The sequence below is a fragment of the Thermobia domestica genome, chromosome 2, assembly GCF_964235325.1.
Source record: "Thermobia domestica chromosome 2, izTheDome1.hap1.1, whole genome shotgun sequence".
Taxonomy (NCBI): domain Eukaryota; kingdom Metazoa; phylum Arthropoda; class Insecta; order Zygentoma; family Lepismatidae; genus Thermobia; species Thermobia domestica.
Window position 1 is genome coordinate 192,241,632 of NC_137455.1, and position 21,252 is coordinate 192,262,883.

The window sequence follows — 21,252 nt, forward strand, 5'->3', positions numbered from 1 at the left end:
CATGCCTTCACGCTGTGCGGCAGTAATTAAGGCAAGAGGTTACGCAACCAAGCAGTTTTGTACAAATGCCTGTTATTTTACCAGTTATGGAAGAAAATGTTCCTTAGTTTGTGATAATAGCATATTTAGTGCTGTTACTCAAGTCACATTACAATTGTGAAGCATTTTGTTTAATAAAGTTTATATTCTCATGAAAATGTGTTTGTCAAAATACATATTGTCGCTACTGTACATATGTCCCTATTATATTAAATCCATTAAAAAAGTAATGAGGTTCTAAACAGATAACAGATAGATAGACAGATATTTAAAAACGAAACAAGAAAATGAAAATAAAATCATATATTTATTTCTCTCTCATATTTTGCAGTGCCAACACACTAATACAATTTATCATAGGTAATTAAATATATATTTAAAAATAACATTTAAAAGATGAGATCAATAAAAAAAAGTTTTGGTATAAAACTGTTATCCTAAAAGTATTCGACAATTTGGAAAACAACTGTATAATATTTTCAACCTGTCAAAGAGTTACACATATATTCTAACACAATAACATATAGCAAACAACAATAGTTTTCCATTGTACTACATTGTTCTTACATTGCCTAGTTGCTGAACAGATACACAGACCAACAAAGAATATTATATTATAAAAAAAAATTAAAAATTTACACATCACTCCACACACTTCCTCATGGATGGGTGACAGCTGAACCTGGTCATAAAACTATTGAAGTGGATTTGCACTTGTAGCCTTATCTTCAACGAATAACTGTGTTATTACAATAGTACGTTGTTAGCGTCTAGAAACCGGGTTAGATGATAGAACAAGTTGGGATGTCAGACGCCAGTATGTCGGTAAGTGAGAACAACTTCTGATATGTTTCATAATTTGACTATTACAGAGTAATTTATTAAGTCAACGTAATTCACGCTTGCTATCCAACTACGATGACATAAACATATTGCATAGTTTACGAGGAAATGTATTATTAAAAGATATTTGATGAGATTAACTACGAAAACATGTACCGAAAACATCACTGGCCACTATCATTTGAGACTTAAGAGAGAAGTGATGAGTTAATTCAAACAATCCGTCTTTTGTATTATCTTCATAAGAATCACGAGAGGTTGATGACAATCGTTGTATAAGCTTACTTGAAAATATACTCAAGCGTATCATAACATTTCCATTGTGATTTCAGTGCCACACCATTGAAATGTGAAGAAAAATGGGAAGGGGAATTGGAAACTACGATGTTCCACAAAAAATAAATATTAGCTGGCGGAAAAGTCGTGACTCATTTTTGGAAGGACTGGTCCATTCGCATCTATGTTACTGTTATGTAATTTGACAGCTGACAATTATAGCTTCATTCTTAAGGGGTTAAAAATTATAAGTTTTGCAGATTTTATAAGTTGAAGACGTAAGACCAAACTACCATATTGTATTTTGGGGGCGCGGTGGCTCAGTGGTAGAGCGTTCACCTCCGGTGCGTGGGGTCCCTGGTTCGATCCCAGCTCGCGCCGTGTGGACTTTGTGGTGGACAAACACCGTGCTCGTGGGTTCTCCCGTTTCCTCCCACTTTCTTCATTCCACCATTTCACTTCTCTCTCATCATCACCGCCTCCTTTAGCCTAACCGGCATAACCGTGGGATGTAAAACTTAAAGATTTAATTTCATTTCCATATTGTATTTTCGCCATATGTTGTTAACTTCCGTCTAGTGAAGAAAGCGAATCAGGCTTTTGAAAAGATGCTTAAAGTTTACGGTGACATTGCTCTACAAGAACTTCAGTGCCAAAGATTATTCACAAAATTCCGCGCTGGTAATTTGGAACTCAACGAAGCTCCTCAATCAAGGACTACCGAGGTTGATGATAACCAAATAAAGGCATACATTGAGTCAAACCCACACTACATGACACGAGAGACTGTAAAAACATTGAATATCAACCATTCAAACCATCTGAAGAATCAGGGATACATAAGCAAACTCAATGTTTGGATTCCTCATGAACTGAAAAACAAAATCCATTTGATGGCACGTATAAACATGCTTACTAAACATGAGGAAAATAATCCCTTTTTCGAAGCGAGTAATGAGAAATGGATTGTTTACAGAAATGTGGTGTGTAAACGGTGTTTCGTCACGATGTGATGAATCGCTTCAAACGACCAAACGATATCGAAAGCAGACTTCGATCAGAGAAATGTTATGCTCTCAGTGTGGTGGGATTTTAAAGGTGTCACGATCTTTAAGCCCTTTCAAGCTCCTGCCAAGGGACGAAACCATTAATTCGAAACTTACTGTCGGCAATTGGATAGTTTGAACTAATTCATCGTCCAGAAACGTACAAACTTCGTTAATCGTAAAAGAGTTTTGTTTCATAACGACAGTGCGAAACTACACTCCAGTTTGATCGCTCGTCATAAATTATTGGAGCTTGGGTGGGATATATTACCATACCCACCATACATGCCTGACCTTGCGACATCAGAAAAGTTAAATTGAGCTGATGTTTAAATCAGCACCTTCTTCAGTTTTTTCGCCAATAAAGGCAGGTCCTTCTATTAACAAGGAATTATGAAGCTCACTGAAAGATGGCAAAAGTTATCGAAAAAAACGGGTAAATATCACGATTAATTTTTGTTCTCTATATAAATAAATGACCTTTAAAAAACATAAACATCAGAACTTCTGCGACAACCCAAATGATTTTCAACATATCCCCATTCTTGTATTATACAGCTGCATACACTTATCCATTACAACAGACAGGAATAATTAATGGATAGAGAAAATAGCAGTTCTCCCATTTAGCAGCAATGCAATTTGTTCTTTTTTCTTTTCCTTTTTTTTTCATAACCTAGTAGGCATACGTCATAATATTTTATGTAAAGAGAAGCCTGTTGAAAAGCATTTTGTTATTCTAAATAAAGGGAACCGCCGCAAAATATATATTAGTATAATCAGTTCAGATGTATGTCACATCGACATGAATCTACCGAGTCTAGTTAAACTCGATCCGGCCAGTTTTCAAACTCATCTCCTTAAGTAAAAGTCTGAATCGAACTGCCTAACAAAATTTATACTCTTCAAAATATTACTAAAATATTTTTAGAAATGTATACTGCATTATTTTTTTATAAACAGTCAAATCCACCACTCATGATTATGAAGTAAGTTAATATTTTATTTCATTTATGAAAAATTAGAGTCCAAAATGATATAAAATTATACTTCACACTAAATATGACTTGACTTGATTTTAGTTTAGCGTCCCTTTCAGCAGCTAGGTTACATGAGACGTAGATCTACAGCTTAACGTGGGATCCGAAATACATGAGCTCCCGCAAGAGGCGCGTACCCTAACCGCTTAGCCACGAGGAAGCTCGATCCCATTCAAATACAGGTGCTACCATCCAAATTAAAAAGATAATAATAATAATAATAATGTTTTACGTTGTAAAATAAGGTTACTTTCAGAAGATAGGCTTAAAATATTGAAACCGGAAGTGTTAAATTTACCATTTTTTGTTTCAATAGAGGAATAAGGGTGGAGGCGAAACTTATCCTTGGAACCACATAAAAAAAATCCTTCCTCTGTTTGTTATAGTTTTTGCTCTGATGCCTGGCGACAGATAGACGGGCGCACAATGTCATTCTATAAAACTTCCTATACTTATGCATAGCATAGTTTGGAAGTCTAAACCACTATTTCTTCAAAAATAGATGAATGTCGGAAGTCTAAACCACTACTGTATTTAATTCTCTTTTATCTACATACGATCAAAATTTTATTTGGGAAAAAGACCAAGAGAGTATAGTTTTGATATTTATCGGGTCAGTTTACCTGTGAAGATTTCAATTAAAAGAGCTTGTTATGAACCTAAGTAGATGAACTGATTTTTTTTAAAAGTTCATTAACCTACTTTATAAAATCAACGTAAGAAAAGCTGTTATGAAACACAATAATAATTTTATGGAGATTTATTTGGTTTTTCATTTACTTTAACTGTTCTTATTTCTGAGACAGTTATTATTCACATAATATACCCGAAAATCTGGCTATTAGTATATGACCAATAACGTGTTATCACCAAAAAACGGCCTAAAACGCCAGCATCTAAAAGTGAAAAAGTACAAATTAGTCACAAGTCAAGGCATGTATTTACATATGAAGAAGAAACTTTTTTATTTTATGTTCGATGATTGCACTATTCTATACATTTTTTAAGTATCCACTCTTTTTAAGAAGTTCTACATCGTTGTCACTCGGTAGGATTTCAGGAAACAAACGTACATAATTTTTGTCCTTTTGGAGCCTTTCTTTCAAACTCTATCTATCAAGATAAGTTATCTAAAGACTAATAGAGAGCGTTTTCCAGAAGGAACTAATTTTTAAAGATCTAAATAAAATTTTCTTATACAAAACTTTTAACCTTTGAATATCTCTTTCCGTCAGCTTTACATTCTGTAACAGTTTCCAACGCACTAAACAGATATTCTTATTTAATATTTATAGTTACCCAATAAGAAATGCACTATCCATTCTGTACCTTTAGTGAAACATTGTTACGCTACCGGTACATTAGACATAAAAACAGAAAACACTCATTTCAATGCACGTTCTACCGTAACAGTAATTACAGAAGTTTAATACTGGTATTATCCCTTTGTTGTTTATTAGTACCTATCAGAGAACGTAGTGGTCAACATTCCACATTTGTCATCTAATTACCTTGGAAGTATACACTACTTGCCGAATCGAGTCTTAATTATTTTTACCATTAGTCTTGCTTTGATCAAATGATTCTGCATTTCACAGCAACTTATTATTTTAAAATACGCATATACAAAGTAAAATTAAAATATATCTAAAAAGAAAAGCTTTATTTCCACAGTATAAATTCTACCTAAATAGACTGTATTCGGAACTCCTTTTCAAAAATGTGCTGCAAAAATAGTAAGAACTATTTAAAGATTTTAGAAATTCAAATATTATAAATATATACTGTAGTATATTGAGAAGGACTCGAATGCTAACATTTCCTTCCTAGGTACGACGTTGAGATTACTCTTCGTTGATACAAAAAATTCAAAACTACGCTACACCTTCCATCTCTGTTGCAAAGTTTCAAATCATTAAAAAGAATAAAATCTCTTTTAAGAGTTTTGTTATCAAAATTGCGAATAAATAATAATTCGCAAATTATGCACTAAACATGAAAGACATAATATTATCACAGAAAAACTGCATTTTATAAGACAAAGTCAGTCCAATGTAATCTTTCACTGGGATAAGGCACACACTGTAATAATATCAGTGTAAATGTAACACTTATATTCCTATATCAGCAGGTCGAAGTTGCCTTTCTCCTTCGCTTAGAAATATAAGCATTGCTTTGTACAGAAGGTAAACTCCCAATTTCCTCTTCATTTTGCTTGGCCATGTAGCTGCAACACCGTAGTATTCTCCTGACCTGCTATTCGTCAAATTAACAAGGCCTGAAAAATAATTATAAAATGATTCAATATTTTTATCAAGAATAAAGTTACTTGTAAGCAAAAACGATCACTATTTAACACAAACACAAGTCTTACAAATAATGAAAAAGGTCCGTTATGATGTCTGAAATATATACTCACATTTTAAAACTGAACAATGTTTTAAATCATACATCACTCTCGTGAGAGTCCGAAATACATAAAATTATAAATTAAATAATATGAATAGTTCATTTCGAATACATTTTCACTAAACTTTGGTTTTTAGATGATCATTAAAGTTACTTTCGTTAACACTGTGATTTGTATTTGCGAAAGCTGAAAGAGTAAGAATGTTATATATATATATACATGATTAGCAGGTGCAGAGACAATCATGCACGATCAACCCTCAAAGCACAGATCACTCCCCACAACAGAGGCCGCTCCCCAAATATTTTTTCTGCAGAGCTTTTAGAGTTACGAACATGCTAGTTAAGCAATATATATACCCCTGAACTTCACGATTATATTCTGAGTAGCCTGATTAAAGCAACTTTAAAGAATGCAGAGGCTGTCAAGTTGTCCAATATTTAAAAATCTTACTTAGTTCAACAGTGAAAGCTCTGTAAATATTATTACCAAGAAGCATCATTTAAAACCGTTGAATGAATTAAATTATTTTTGTATACAGCCTGCAGAACAAATGATTTCCACTTACAGTTTAGTACTCCTAATTCACGTACTCGCACTCACAAGAAATAAGTACACGAGGGCCAATGATGTTCTAATCTTACAGTTGCAACCTCCGAAGCATTTATTCCTTCACGCTGGCATTATGTAATAAATAAATAAATGTTTATTTTTTATTTCTCTTAATTGTAAATGCTTTCTTTAAGAAATACTCTACAAAAAATTCGAAAAAACATCAATGTTTTCGCTTACTTTCGACCTGATTCCGTCACACCTGATTTAGCTAAAATAAAAATAAATAAATAAACACTAATATGTAAAGCGAAGGTACATACCAATTGCATCGATCATTGCAGCTTCTCTAGTGTATGCTTCTGCGGGTATTACATTCTGATATACATGAAGGGAAACAACTCCTACTTTATCCGACCATATGTCTTTGATATAGTTAATCTTCTTGCTTTTCTAAGAAAATAAAAATAATCAGTTATAATGCTACGTAAAAAGAACTAAAAATAGCTTATTGCTATATCTACCATATTTGTATGAAATCATTCTGCCTGCTTTTAAAAACAAAAACATTTTAGACAGTTATGCACTTTAACTTAGTATTGTGATAATAAATTCACTAATCTGCAAAATTAAGGTCACTAAAAAGTGTTTAAAATATAATTAGTGATCTTTATGTACCTTGGTACGCTAATTCTAAAAATAACATTCATATTTCTGTATCACGTAAGGTTTCTGTATAAAAGAGAGTCATAGCTGCAAGGGAAAACGGCTTTTATGTTCATATTTTATAAACATACTTAATGACTAAACTCGGTCAAATGTGTTTACAGGTCCTCATGTTTCCTTTTGCGTGAAAACTCCTTCTTTGGCATATTGTTTTGTGGGCTGATTGCGGACGGTCTCTCTGCAGAATCCAACAGTAATCTGCTAGCATGTTGACGTTCCAATTTCCCTGGTATCTTCGCTCCATATCCTTGATTCTTTGATGGAATTGCTCTTCCTGCTCGTCACTTACTGTATCTAGATTCTCCAGGAAGTAGTCTAAATGTGAATTAAGGAAGTGCTGTTGCAAAATTCATTGAGCATCCCAAATCTTTGAATTTTACTAATATGTTTTCTGTAATGGGTTTGAAATTAGGACCCTTAAAGTTACCAAGAAATTTGTTAATTACTTTTTTTAACGCATCCCAAGCCTCTTGCTCAGGTACGGTCATCGCATCACCGAACTCCTTATTTTTCATTAGTTTTCTGATGTCTGGACCAATAAATACACTCCCTTTCAATTTCCAGAAAATTTTCGGTCAAATATCGAAAATATTCTCCCTCTTTTAACAGAGCTTTTACAATCTGTTCCAAGACACCAAGTTTAATTTCAAGGGGCGGAAGCAGGATTCTACTAGCATCAACTAAGCTTTCCGTATTATATTTTCACTTACAGGTTGTAGCAATGTTCGAGGTGGCCAAACTTTCTGGGTCCAGTGATGAGTTCTATCACTTCCATCCCATTCGCAGAGGAAGCACGGATCTTTGGTATAATTTGCCTGTTGTCCTAGAATCATGAAAATAACTTTTAAATCACCGTTTATTATCTAGTCATGTTCATTATACCTAGTTTTGTGAGGATTACAGATAGATTTTCGTAACTTTATTTTAGAACCACAGAGTGGGCAACTGGAACTGAGGTGTCTCGACTCCATTAAGTAGCAACACTGCTCTTTTCGAGGAGTTGATGAACAGTCTCAAGTTGTTAACCTCATACGATATATTCAACTTCTGCATCAATCCAGATATTGTAACAATATACTAGACTTTCTTCTTCACAAAAGTAAGGAATGAAATCTATTTCTCTAAACCAAGAAAAAGAAGTACCTGGTGCCAAAAGATTTTTTTCCTTCAGTCGAGAACCCTGTAGCTCTGCTCATTATTTTGTAAGACCCAAATCCCTAACTAAATCATTAAGTTCTGCCTCTGAAAACAGCTCAAGCTCGTTGTTTCCTGCAATAGGTTCAGATTCATCTGTATCCTAATCATCATCATCCTCAGAACTTGAGTGGTATCTACTAATGTTTCCGGACAGACTGGAATAGGTACTTCTGAGCAATGCAAAACGGGGCGTCTTGCTGAAGGTAGATTTGGATAAACAATGTGCTTGTTATTTTTTGTTGAACCCTTGTATGTTGCATGAACAAAAATAGCAGTCATCGGTAAGATTTCGGGGTTCTATCCAGATCATAGGCACACCAAACCGAAAAGACTGTTTTTTGCCCTTTCACTGCTTTCCAAACTCTTTTGCACACACTTTGTGAGGAGCCCAGAGTTTCTCTTGGTCATCTAGTTTTATACTAAAATAAGCGAAACACACTTTTTTAAACAAAGTTTGTTATGTTCTGCTGATGTTTGTTCACTACATACACCGTATTCTCTACAAATGAAGAAAACGAATCTGATGAATTCCAGCAACTCCTTGGAGCAAGTAAGATCACTTCACAGACACTATGAAGAGTGTATACCGCACACCAACCAGCATTTACTTTCAAAGCTAAGCACCTTAGTATAAGTATACTTATAAAAAGAACGGACAATCCTATATGAAATGGCGTTCTTTGCCATTAAACTTTCACAAAATTTAATTTAATAAAGAGTGATACCTGAATTTTGTTTAGTAAAAGTAAATTTAATTAGTAGGTAGTATAAGATACTTGTTTCCTGTATGTTTACCTTGTAAATTTAAAACTACATTGCCAGTAGTCTTCTTGCTATGTAGCGAGAACGTGTTTAATATGCTCTTTACACAGCGTTCAGAGAAAGAGCCAAAGCTGATAGCAAGATGTGCGTTTGTGAAAAAACCTTACGTGATATAACTTTTTCGATTATTTCGTTGAAATCAGCACCCCAAAATCTATAAGAATCACTTACTAACTTCAAAACACCTTTTCCATCGCAGGCTAGTGTTATCTTAGCGTAATTTCTTTAAAATAACTAAAGGAGCACTAACTGAATTACAATTTTCTATGGAAGGAATCGTGTGGGTACGTTGTATGTGTGTGTGTATACAGTGGCGGAAATTGGACGTTAAAAGTGGGGAAGGGGGGGGGCAAGATATGTTCTGAATATTTGTATATCAATCTTAGTTTCCCTACCTGTTTTTAACATTTTGTTTGAAGAAAGGTTGTATAACTAATAGGATACTATCTTTTTCAATTAAAATAACGTATATCGTATTTCATATTTTATTAAGCATATTGACAAGAGCAACACAAGTAGGTACTAGTCCTTTGTACTTTTAAACAACGAAAGTATAAGAACAGATTTGATTCCTTCCTCATGAACATCTGGAAAATTGAGTTATCAGATTATTTAATAACAAATTTACACAACAAATAAATAGAAAGAATAATATTAAACATAGTAATGAATAACGAGTCTTGTTTTGTAGAAATTATATTCAAACTGGGGATTAATGAACAACTTAATTTTTATTTCACGCACGCTATTAAATATATATTATTACTCTTAGAAAATGAAAGACAGTAAAAACTACAAGCATATGCTACGACATTTAAAGCAATATTTGCTTTTGCAGCTTCCCGAAATATGTTCGTTGCCATTAGGTGCAGTTTTCACTTTCTTGCAACACATTAAGACACAATAATACTTACAAGGGACATATCCCAAATGTCCGGCTCCGATTTCAATTTTTTTTTTTTTTTTCCTGATAGAGGTCATGTATGCATTATTTGTGATGACAGAAATTTTTGCCTTGATGCATGTTTTCTATAATTTTATAATTTTTAAGAGTTCTGATGTGGTTATTAGAGATTACTGCAGAAGTTCCTTACTACCCTTTGTAAACAGAGTGTTAATGAAAAAACAACCATGTAGATACATATAAGGCCTAGGGGGAAGTCTTATGGTGGGTATGACCTTGACAGCAGCCATCTTGAAATCCACTATTAAAATGAGGTGTTACATGCTATGCTTTTCATTTTTCAAAACTTTACTTTAATTCAAAATGGCGGATTTCAAGATGGCTGCCGTCAAGGTTACCCTTATCGTATCACTTCCCTCTCGGCATGATATGTATTACCGAAGATTTTATGCTCTTATTATCATTAATGCGCGGGTTAGAAGCGTTGGTAGGGGCCTTACGCACAAAGTAAGTATGAACAATTAATATGCCTGTAACTTTTACCCAAATGTACGGATCTTAAAACTAACTTCACCGTTGTTTTCCTGATTAAATTCTAATCCGAAATTATGTATCATATTACTCTATTCCCATTTTAAAATCTTGACCTTAATTCAAAATGGCGGATTTCAAGATGGCTGCCGTGAAGGTCATATCCACCATACGACTTCCTCCTAGACCTTATATGTATCCACATAGTTGTTTTTCATTAACACTCCGTTTACAAAGGGTAGTAAGGGACTTCTGCAGTATTCTCTAATAACAACATCACAACACTTAATAATTATAAAAAAAATAGAAAACACGCACCATGGTAAAAATTTCTGTCATTACATATAATGCATACATGCCCTCTATCAGAAAAAAAAAAACATTGAAATCGGAGCCGGACATTTGGGTGATGTCCCTTGTTAGAATCACTCCACACTGCAGTTATAGAAAATAATCCTAAAACCTAGAATTGTGTCGAATTCACTAAATTTAATTGTATATACACTCGTACACCTCTAAACACACCACTTCACTCGTATATTACACTACAAAACAATGAAAAGGGTGGAAGTTGTTTCTTATTACGCTCTTTTCAATCAATATTCCTCAGTTTTCAATGAAGAAAAGACATTTTAGGAACTCAATTTTTGTGCAATTAAAGAATACCTTGTGAAATACTTCTTTTTGCGAAACGTTCTCTCTGTTAGTTTCAAAGCGGCAGATTAACATATCGGGCCCTTGTGAGAAGGGGGTATAGAAACAAAACCTGCAAAATCCATTTTCGAATTTTATCTGGGAACGAAGAGAAAGTGACGCCCTCATGTTTTTAGAATTGTTGAACAACTTTTCTTTCTTTCTTTTCTTTTTCTTTCTTTTTTTTTTTAGTGATTGATTTCAATCAATTGTATTAAGTAGTGACCACTTAAAAAAAAGTTCAACAATTCTGAAACATAACGGCGTCACTTCTTCGTTTGCTGACAAAATTGAAAAATAGATTTTCCAAGTTTTGCTTCTATAACCCTGAATTGAAAGTATGCTGGAATCGTTGTGCTCCAATAGGTCATATTTTGGGTTATTTTCCGTGGCAATTAAAACGCAATTCCTGTAGCTTTGTTAACTTCACGGGAAAACAATCAATACGTATTCACGCAACGGCAAATATTGTATGGCACCATTTTTTTTCTATGAAACAGTAATACTTACAAAAACTTTACATTTCCAAATGAAATTATATACAATAATCTGTAATTTCAAAAAAGTGGGGGGCAACTGCCCCCCTTTGCCCCCCTAATCGCCGCCCATGTGTGTATATTGAAAGATTGATTCTATTAGATTTTAATGAATATGCGAACTATGTCAAACGTACGCATTTTGTTATTCATTCCTTTCTTATTGAATTATATTATCACTCTGACTAAATTTTTACTACTTTAATTCTAATTTCTTAGAATTGGCCCACATCACAACTTTTAAATATTTGTGCAGAAATATAAATCCTCACTTTCGGATTTAATACACCAGATTAACGAATTAAGTGCATAGCAATTTCTAGAAGTTTCTCTGGCACCCATATGAATTTCATGTTTTCACTTTTTCTCTCTCTCCCAATTATTATTATTATTAATTTGTTCACAAAACTAATTCAATTCCATATAATAAAATGAAATATCGTTAACTATCCTCGACATGGTAGCAATTTATTATTACCAAAACCTTTCGTCTGTCCAACTATTGACATCAGCAGTAGCGCAAACAAAAAATCCTAAAGAATTGTAATGTAAGTTTACTATATTTAAAGACATAAACAAAAATAAATGAATAAATAAAATTTTAAAAATTAGAATATCAATAACTACGTAAAAGCTATATACAAACGATTTCACGTAATGTTTTATTTTCTTCTCACGTTGTAACTTTATTATCTATAATGGTGTTAGCTTTACCTCTTTCCAAAGAATATATTTCTTACACTGGGTTCCAAATAACCTTCAACGTTAGTTTTTCTATTGTACAAGCTTTGCTTTTAGTAGACTTAAATCCGATTTAAACTACAAGCTAAAAAAAAAAAAAAATATTGTAAAAATTATTAACGTGTAACAGTTTCGCCAACTACCCACTTGGCTTTATCAGACAATATAAATACATAGATAATCTGTGATTACTTGTGTATTTATAGTGTTTGATGAAGCCAAGTGGATAATTGGCGAAACTGTTACACGTTAATAATTTTAACAATAAACATATTGGTTTGCTCATCCAATAATTTAAATCGGATTCAACGTTAGGCATGATGACAACAAGTAAATATTCTCAGCATAATACTTTCTTGATCAATATAGCACTTCTATGATGTCTCATAAAATCCTTCGACAATCCTTAATTATGTACTAACAAAAGAACTTGGTATTCGTGTTTCCAATTTTAATATTGTTTTATCCTCATGAGTGTAAGTTCATTCATATATATATTTGGTCTAGGAATTAATTCGTGCGGGTGGACAAGAGATGGCGCAACGAACGGAGCGTCCCACAGTTCCGTGTATCCACACATGTGTTGCAAACCCCTGTCATCGCGTATCGTTCGTAGTATAGGGCAGTGGATTAAAGCGTCAACAACACCAGTTTGTAGTTAAGTGAACATGGCGCAATTTGTGCCTGATAAAGTGTTTTTGCGGGGTGTCCTGCTGCATTACTTTAACATGCAGAAAAGTGCGACTGAAAGTCATCGTATTTTGGTGGAAGTGTATGGTGACCATGCTCTAGCTGAGCGAACGTGTCAGAAGTGGTTTGCACGGTTTAGAAGTGGTGATTTCGGCTTGGCAGACCAAGAGCGAGCTGGACAGCCAAAAAAATTTCAAGACGAAGAATTGACAGCATTGCTCGAGCAGGATTCGTGTCAAACGCAGGAACAACTTGCAGCAGCATTAGGCGTTGATCAAACAACAGTCTCCAAACGCTTGAAAGCCATGGGAATGATTCAAAAGATGTCACATTGGGTTCCACATGAATTGAAAGACAGAGACGTTGAAAGACGAAAAACCATTTGCGAATTGCTGCTTCAACGACAGAGCAGAAAGGGGTTTCTGCATCGAATTATTACGGGTGATGAGAAGTGGATCCATTACGAGAACCCTAAACGAAAAAAGGCCTGGGTGAAACCAGGTGAACCAGGTCCATCACAACCAAAACGAGATATTCACTGTGCAAAGGTTATGCTGTGCATATGGTGGGATATGAAAGGTGTGGTGTACTATGAGCTGCTGCAACCGGGTGAAACTATGAATGGAGAACGTTATCGATGACAATTAATGCGTTTGAAGCAAGCTCTGGCCAGAACACGACCAGAATGGGAGAACAGACATGATAAACTTATTGTTCAACATGATAACGCTCGCCCACATGTCGCAAAACCGGTCAAAACCTATTTAGAAAATGTCGGATGGGAAGTTTTACCCCACCCGCCGTATTCACCAGACGTTGCTCCTTCGGACTACTACTTGTTCGATTGCATGAACAACGATTTGATTGGACAGCGGTTTACTTCTTCAGAAGATATCGAAACATGGGTCTCTGACTGGATCGCTTCCAAGGATGAGGACTTCTTTCGCCACGGAATCCGTACATTGCCTGACAGATGGGCGAAAGTGGTGGCTAGCGATGGACAGTATTTTTCTTAAGGTATTTATGTATTTTGTGTTTGTACTACAGCTTCAATGTGTGCGTACCAACCGCACGAATTAATTCATAGACCAAATATATATATATATATTTATCAGTTCATTTACTTGCAAGCAAACAGCTTCGTTCTTGCTAGGTGAATTTTTACTACGAGTTGCTAATCCATTATGTTGGTATCACACACATATGTGCGATTACTGCCAAACTTTATAACATATCTATGTGGCAAAATATTTCATTACAGACAAAGTGAGACCTACTAAGGGGAGTGATATACCGCCAAACAAAAGAAAGCAGACAGTAAAGTGGCTTGCTAACCTCACCTTTAAATCAACAGTTTGGTGGTTAGACTTTTTGCATTTCTACATCACTCAAAAATCAAAACAATTTAGGGGTGGATAAAATTTTCCGGAATCGGAAATGTCACTTTCCGGATTTTTTCTGAAATCCAGAATTGGCCATCCCTAGCTAGTAGCTGTTAAAGTATAAAAAAGAAAACACCACCATAATGAATATATACTGTAACTTGTATTAGTTTCTTGTAGTTGGAGATGTCTTATCACTTAGGTAGAGAATTGCTACTGAAGTTATTTACTGCTTTATGAGGAAGGCGTTATTTTCACACACAAAAAAGTTGCCAGTATGTCTGAAACATTATCGTTTTCCCACCTGCAGCTGCTCCAAAGCACTGCAAACTACTTTTTAACCAAACGAAAGGCAATCAAGGAAAGGAAACCTTCAACAACCATTCTGATAACATTTGCTTATTGTCAACATACCTATGTATAGTAAATACAAATTTATAATTTTTGACTTTACGAAGTATACAATTTAATTGTTCAATAATTAACATAAGCACGCATTCATTCATTTATAGTAATATAATAATTAATAAAACTAATAAGTGGGTGATTGATGGCTCAGTAGTAGAGTTTTTCATCTATGGCAGCGTTTCCCAACCTTTTTAAACCTGCGGCACATTACGGGTGTAACTCGAATTCTCGCGGCACACTCATAGATATTATTGTTTGTAAACATAAAATACTGAGGTAATTCTTTTCTGTCATTACTGATCTCACAGAAAGGAAAGCTCGATCACTAGTTTTCCCCTGTGGTAAATCATTATGCTTATTTTTCATTCTAATTTAAAAATAGAAACCAATTACATTGAAATATAAGATTCAGGTTATTACAAATACACTTTCTTTTTCGAAAACTGTATCCAACCTTTCACTAAGAAGGAAGATTACTAAATGACAAAAAAATACTTTTTCTCAACATTAAAATTGTACAGAAAAGTAACATAGTATGAAACTTGTAGTTTATTAGCATGGTTAATATACGTTACAATTTTTAAATATGAAGATTAGAATTGTTTAATATATAATTGTTCAATAATATTAGTAATGTAACAATTTTTCAATATCTATTGAAGGTAACATTATCGTACAATATTTAGTTTTCCTAGCCTGTGTGAATATGTTCGAAAAATGTATCGGTTTCGTCGCTCATGTCTTTATTTTTGATGATGTATAAAGGTTACAATTTTTTTAAAAATAAGTAAAACACGTTGGTGCGCGATTCAAAACTGTATTAACTTGACCTTGAAGTTCTTTCACAATCTTCTTCAATTGTGGACGGATAGTTGATACACAAATCCTCTTATCGTGTTCCGGAGTTCAAAGTTGTGATCTGTTCTTACACTTGATTGTATTCATTGCAGAAAATCCTACTTCACTTAAGTCGGATGTAGTAAAGGGAATGAAAACTTTCACAGCGTTTGTAGAAATAGCAGGATATTCTCTCGGGAGAAAATCCAGAATGATGCCATGTCTTGCTGTGAGTGCTGGAGCTTCAAACATCGGGCATTCATCACATTTACAGGTTCATAATAATGTGAAATATAATAAACAATTTTCCTGTCTTGCAATTTGGTTGCTATAGAATTCGGTTGTTTCGATTTTCTCGCGGCACACCAATGTGCCGTGGCACATCGGTTGGGAAACTCTGATCTATGGTATTCTAACCCAGGTCATGTGGTGTTTCGATGACTAATATCGTGTTTGCAAATTTTCCCGTGGTTCTCTTGGTTCCCTTTCTTATATTTCTTCCATCATGACTCATTAATGAATTTAGTTTACCAAAACTCTATATATTCATTCTGTTTATCCATGTGTCCGTCAGGGAGATAAACAGTCTCAAGAACTATTTGATGGATTACCATCAGTTTTGGCTACGATGTATGGAGTCAGAAGTTAAGAATCAAGTTCCCTGATGAATGTAATATTTAAACCGGAAGCAGTATCATTTCCGGTTTTAACGTTAATCACTGTACAGTAAATATGGTAATAGATAGCGAGAAGCGGTTAGCTGTAATCGACATATATAATATTCCTGTAGATAGAATGGTACCCAATTTGTGTATTTGTTGAAAATAGTGAGCTTACGTATTTAGGGAGCATTTTCCGCTTTAGAAAACGTGTGCTTGGTAAAGAATGTAGAGAATTAGCTGGGTCAAACGGAAAACAAATGAGAAAGTGTTAGAAATAGTAGGAAAGAAAAAAACATTTTTCGGTGTAATAGAAACGAACAAGAGAAACTGATTGGAACATTACTTTGAAAGGAACTGTGTCATGAAGAACGTGCTAGTACAAACAGTGACAGGAGAAACAAGGAGCGGCGAAAGAGGCTACAGTTGATAGGTGATTTTAAAACACGAGTCAAGTAGTGTAGGTTTGATGTGTACATTGTTTAAGCCTAGATGTGACTTATTGTATCTATTGATATATGCTGAATTTTGACAACACCGAGGTGAAGGTTGACTATAACTTCAATCATGGATAGGAGATGTCGCTTACCGTACAATATTTAGTTTTCCTAGCCTGTGTGAATATGTTCGAAAAATGTATCGGTTTCGTCGCTCATAAGTAGAAGCAATGTAAAGCAGATGTAAATCATCGATTTCTTTGGTTCTCGGTCAATTCATTCATAATTTAATCTTTTCTAGTTTCTCAAAATGCCACACTACAATCGAATGATCAACGTGTAGTTTCTTTGCAACTTCTCGTATTGTCGTTTTCCGCAGAACTACTTCGGAGATCAGCTTCAATTCGTAGTGTCCAACAACCGAACGACGTTAGTGATCTTCCTTATCCTCCAAGAGTAAGTCACCATAACAGAATTTTTAGAACCAACCTGCTATTGTATGTTCGCTTACATTACATTTATATCTTAGTTTCATTAATGTTTCAATTTGTTTTGGGTCCTCTGCGACAGAATTTAAATAGTTACGCTGCATTAGAGTTTAGAAAATTGTATAATATTTTGGCTTCCTATCGTCTTAGGTATGAAAATAGACGAATACACAGATATATTTCTTATTACATATATTTCTACAATCTGCTAAACATAAGCTTTCAGACGATATTAACAAAAGATACAACCAGCATATTTTATTAGGAATTAGGGATTACATTTCTGAGCTGTCGGCATCTATGGCCATTTAGTCGGTCACGTATGAGGGTGATGTCCCTCAGCGAGCACACTATCCGAGGAAAGGGAGGGAAGGAAGCGGACTGGGACCTGTATGTTAGGTACCATCCCGGCATTTGCCTAGTGTGAATGAAGGAAACTCAGGAGAAACCTCACTCAAGAAGGCTGGTCTTAAAAAGCTATTACACTTTTTCGGTCGAGTGTCCCCACCGGGAATCGAACCTGGGACCTTTCGCACCAAAAATGGAGTTAGTGACTACGCCACGAGGGATCAAAGTATATTTTATTACCACTGATATGTGTCAAAATAAAAGTTCCCGAATTCCTATATTGATTTTGTGTAAGCGAATAGCACACGGGGATATCTTACAGAATATTGTATCCAGATAGCTTCAAACCAAATAGCTACTTCATTTTGCGCATATCATGCTGGGTTCAGAAACGAGCCGCCATGGGCCCTATTAATAAATTATTCCACACAGACTACTGTTTGCGTTATTTCCAAAAGTCAAGTACAGAAGACTCTGCACTATCCGGCCTAGTTAAGAGACAGAAAAAGAAAGAAAGAGAAAAAACTCGGAAATAAAATGACAAATGTTTTGTAAACGATCCACTAAACTTATAACGCTTTCATAAAAACGCGACTACGCCAAGAAGAAACAGTCAGCAATCAAGAACATTTTCAAAAACTATAAACTATATGTTTTGACTCTTTTAGGCCTAGTTAATTTTGATTATTTTAAAATTGTATGTATGTACAACGTTCATTATGTTTTCTCAATCGTTGGTACGCGAGCCGCTAAGGTGTGGCAGTACGGCAGTGGAAAAATTAAGAACTCCTAATTTACATTTTTTTTTCATGTTTACTGCAATAACCAGACATTATTAAATTTATTTTAAAATGTGTACACTGCTTCTATTCTTTTTGACTTCCTTTTCGTGTAATATTGTTTAAACATATGTTACAATATTAACAAAACCCTGTCTGTACTAGGTGTTCATGCAATAAGACCGGAATGTAATGTAAAAAGTGTTTTTATGATATGTGTGGAGCAACAAGTAAGTAATCATAGTACTCCAATGTACCCGGCATTTTTGTTATCCGGCCTGTCCTTCTGCAACATTAGACCGGACAGTCGGTAGTCTACTGTATATATACATTTACGACACACGAGATGAGAAATTTTCAAAGGGAGACGAAAAGAGCTTGCCTAGAATCGATTTAAGACGGGAGAAAACCGTTTGGGAATCGAGAAGAGACTTTTACAAAAAAAATAAGACGAGACAATGAATTTTTTTCTCGTCTCGTTTCGTTGGTAAAACCAATATGTACATTTTAAGAAAGTGATTGCCACCCTCTTCTGCTACTGCTCCGTCGAATATCCAAAAATTCTTTCCTAGTCGTACCTACTGTATGTCTTGTCCAAATTTCAAGTTTATACAGTAGCTTAAGCTGTTTGGCCTGAACGTTGATCAGTCAGTCAGACACACACTCAATCAGGACTTTTTTTTTCAAATATAGAGATATGTGAATACAGGTCGCTATTAAGAGGGAAGGAACGTGCCCTAGGCGTGTGGTTGGAGGGGTGCCTAAAAGGGCAATAGACAAATAGATGTACACTCATGTCCAAAATTATTGTCGCATGTCTATAAGTACGTTGTAAGAATATAATTTGATAACGAATTCGCCTGGTATTTCTTACAATGTTAGTATGTATATAATCGGCAAAGACATGTATGTGCCAAATTTCATGTCAAAAGAGCAGTAAATAAGAACAGTAAAAAAATAAAAGTAAGAACAATAAAACTTTCTTGTCCATTTAGCAACATTTTGTTTTACTCGTTCTAATTTTCTTATTTATATTTTTTTCCTATGAAATTTACCACAAATATACATTTTCCGATTATACACATAGTATCAATATTAAAAGTACCCTGCAAAATTACTATCAAATTATATTCTTACAAGAAGACAGTTATAGATATGCGACAATCATTTTGAACATGAATGTACATATAAATTAGGGGACGCCAAATTTATGTTTGCCCCGGGTGACATAAAGCCTGTATGAATAAGGAAAATATAATGTCCGTGAAGTTGACAAGCCACTTACGTCAGGACCCAATTTCGACTTTACACGTCGCTAGTGACGCAAATCGTTAGTCTTCCACAGATCACGTGTGCTTTCTAAATAACGAGTATAGGTCTTCTAACTGCATACTCACAGGCCCATATCTAAGAACCATCTAAAAAATGAGGTTAACCGTTAGAGCAATGTAAGCGCTCATTAGTGCCAACAATATTAACGTTAATGCCTCTATCGTACAGTTCTTGGCGTAATAATATGACTTTAACAACTTTACATCAGGTTCACCTTATTAAAATTAGCAAAATGAATATGATAACACCACGCTCTTTGTTTGAGTATCAACACGACCCTCAATTCTCGCAAACCTAATGCGCAATATGGATGTGCTGCCTGACATGCCCAAACTAGTTACTGTGTTGCAACTATTGTTTATCTGTTAATTATTTCTAGTCTGCAAAGTATTCCTTACATTACTATGCCGTTGTCCCTGATAGTCATTGTGTGTTTACAAGTAGTATGTGCACTACTGTTAGAAGATATCAAAAAACAATAGATAAAATCTGCTACGGTCCATATTTTTCTTTTACTGTACAGAATAATAATAATAATAATAATAATAATAATAATAATAATAATAATAATAATAATAATAATAATAATAATAATAACTATTTCAGCATAAAACTTGCATCACATTGGCAACAAGCGACGCATATTTTAACTTCATAAAAATTCGTTTCACACGATTTTCTAGAAAACTACGCATGATAATTCATCTTCATTATGTCATTTTGTTTACCTCGGAGTGATATATGTCTTATCCCTGGACAATATCACAGTAAAACAAGAATTAAATATTAGGAGTACATCATACTTTTGGGCTACATTTCATTAACCATGGAAAGATTGAGTAGTGTATACTTTAGGATGTAAGTTTCAGCTTAACTTGCTTCATATATTCTTATGATTATAAAAAGAAAAAGTATTACGAAGATGAAAAACATTCCGAATTCCAGAATTTTTCCTATTTTACTTTCCGGATTCCGGAATTGGCCATTCCCAAAATAATTCTTGGGAGTTTGATGTCAGGTCAGGTGTAAGTCGCATATTACTTTATTAAACAATACACACAACTGTAACGAAGCAAAGATTTCTGGCTGTAGAGTTCTTCTTTTGCTCCGCGCCACTATGTTCTTTTAGTTAGTATTCACTCTTTTTAACAGTTCATTTACTAGTTGTGTTAATTATGATCTACACCTGTCTTTCTTTCTTGTATGCCATTCATTCGATGCACCAAATTTTATCTGTGCCTATTTTCTTGTTTACTTAGGTTGCAAATTATCTATAGGTGTTATTAATCTTGATCTGCACCATGTTCAAATAATCGCTTATATAAAACATTCGATTAGAGTAGGTTTCTTGAGAAACTGCATTTGTGGCTATAGATAGTCATCCTATCATTAACAGCAGTAAATACAATCTGGTGCATTCGAGTTTCATGTGAATTCTAAAATAGTAGTTTTAAATTTACTGTGAGATTTCTAAATGTGCAAATATGAGAGCTATTCTTTAGCCTCCTCGGATCGTTCGAAACCACTTCGGTGGTT

The 21,252-nt window shown here is 34.4% G+C and overlaps 1 protein-coding gene and 1 non-coding gene across 3 annotated transcripts in view; one reads left to right on the forward strand and one right to left on the reverse strand.

Moving 5' to 3' along the window:
- Positions 1-327: 327 nt before the first annotated feature.
- The window catches only part of LOC145678332 (uncharacterized), a 73,866-nt gene continuing 52,941 nt past the window's right edge, over positions 328-21,252 (reverse strand). For both annotated transcript variants that reach the window (XM_081748356.1, XM_081748355.1), the window contains 2 exons: positions 6,530-6,659; positions 328-5,522 (listed from right to left, as the gene is read on the reverse strand). In XM_081748356.1, the coding sequence (XP_081604482.1) occupies positions 5,356-5,522; positions 6,530-6,659 (297 nt within the window). In that variant the 3' untranslated portion in view covers positions 328-5,355. The remainder of the gene's footprint in view (positions 5,523-6,529; positions 6,660-21,252) is intronic.
- Positions 1,468-1,539, forward strand: TRNAR-CCG (transfer RNA arginine (anticodon CCG)). Its single transcript has one exon. It is a non-coding gene; the product is annotated as a tRNA-Arg (tRNA).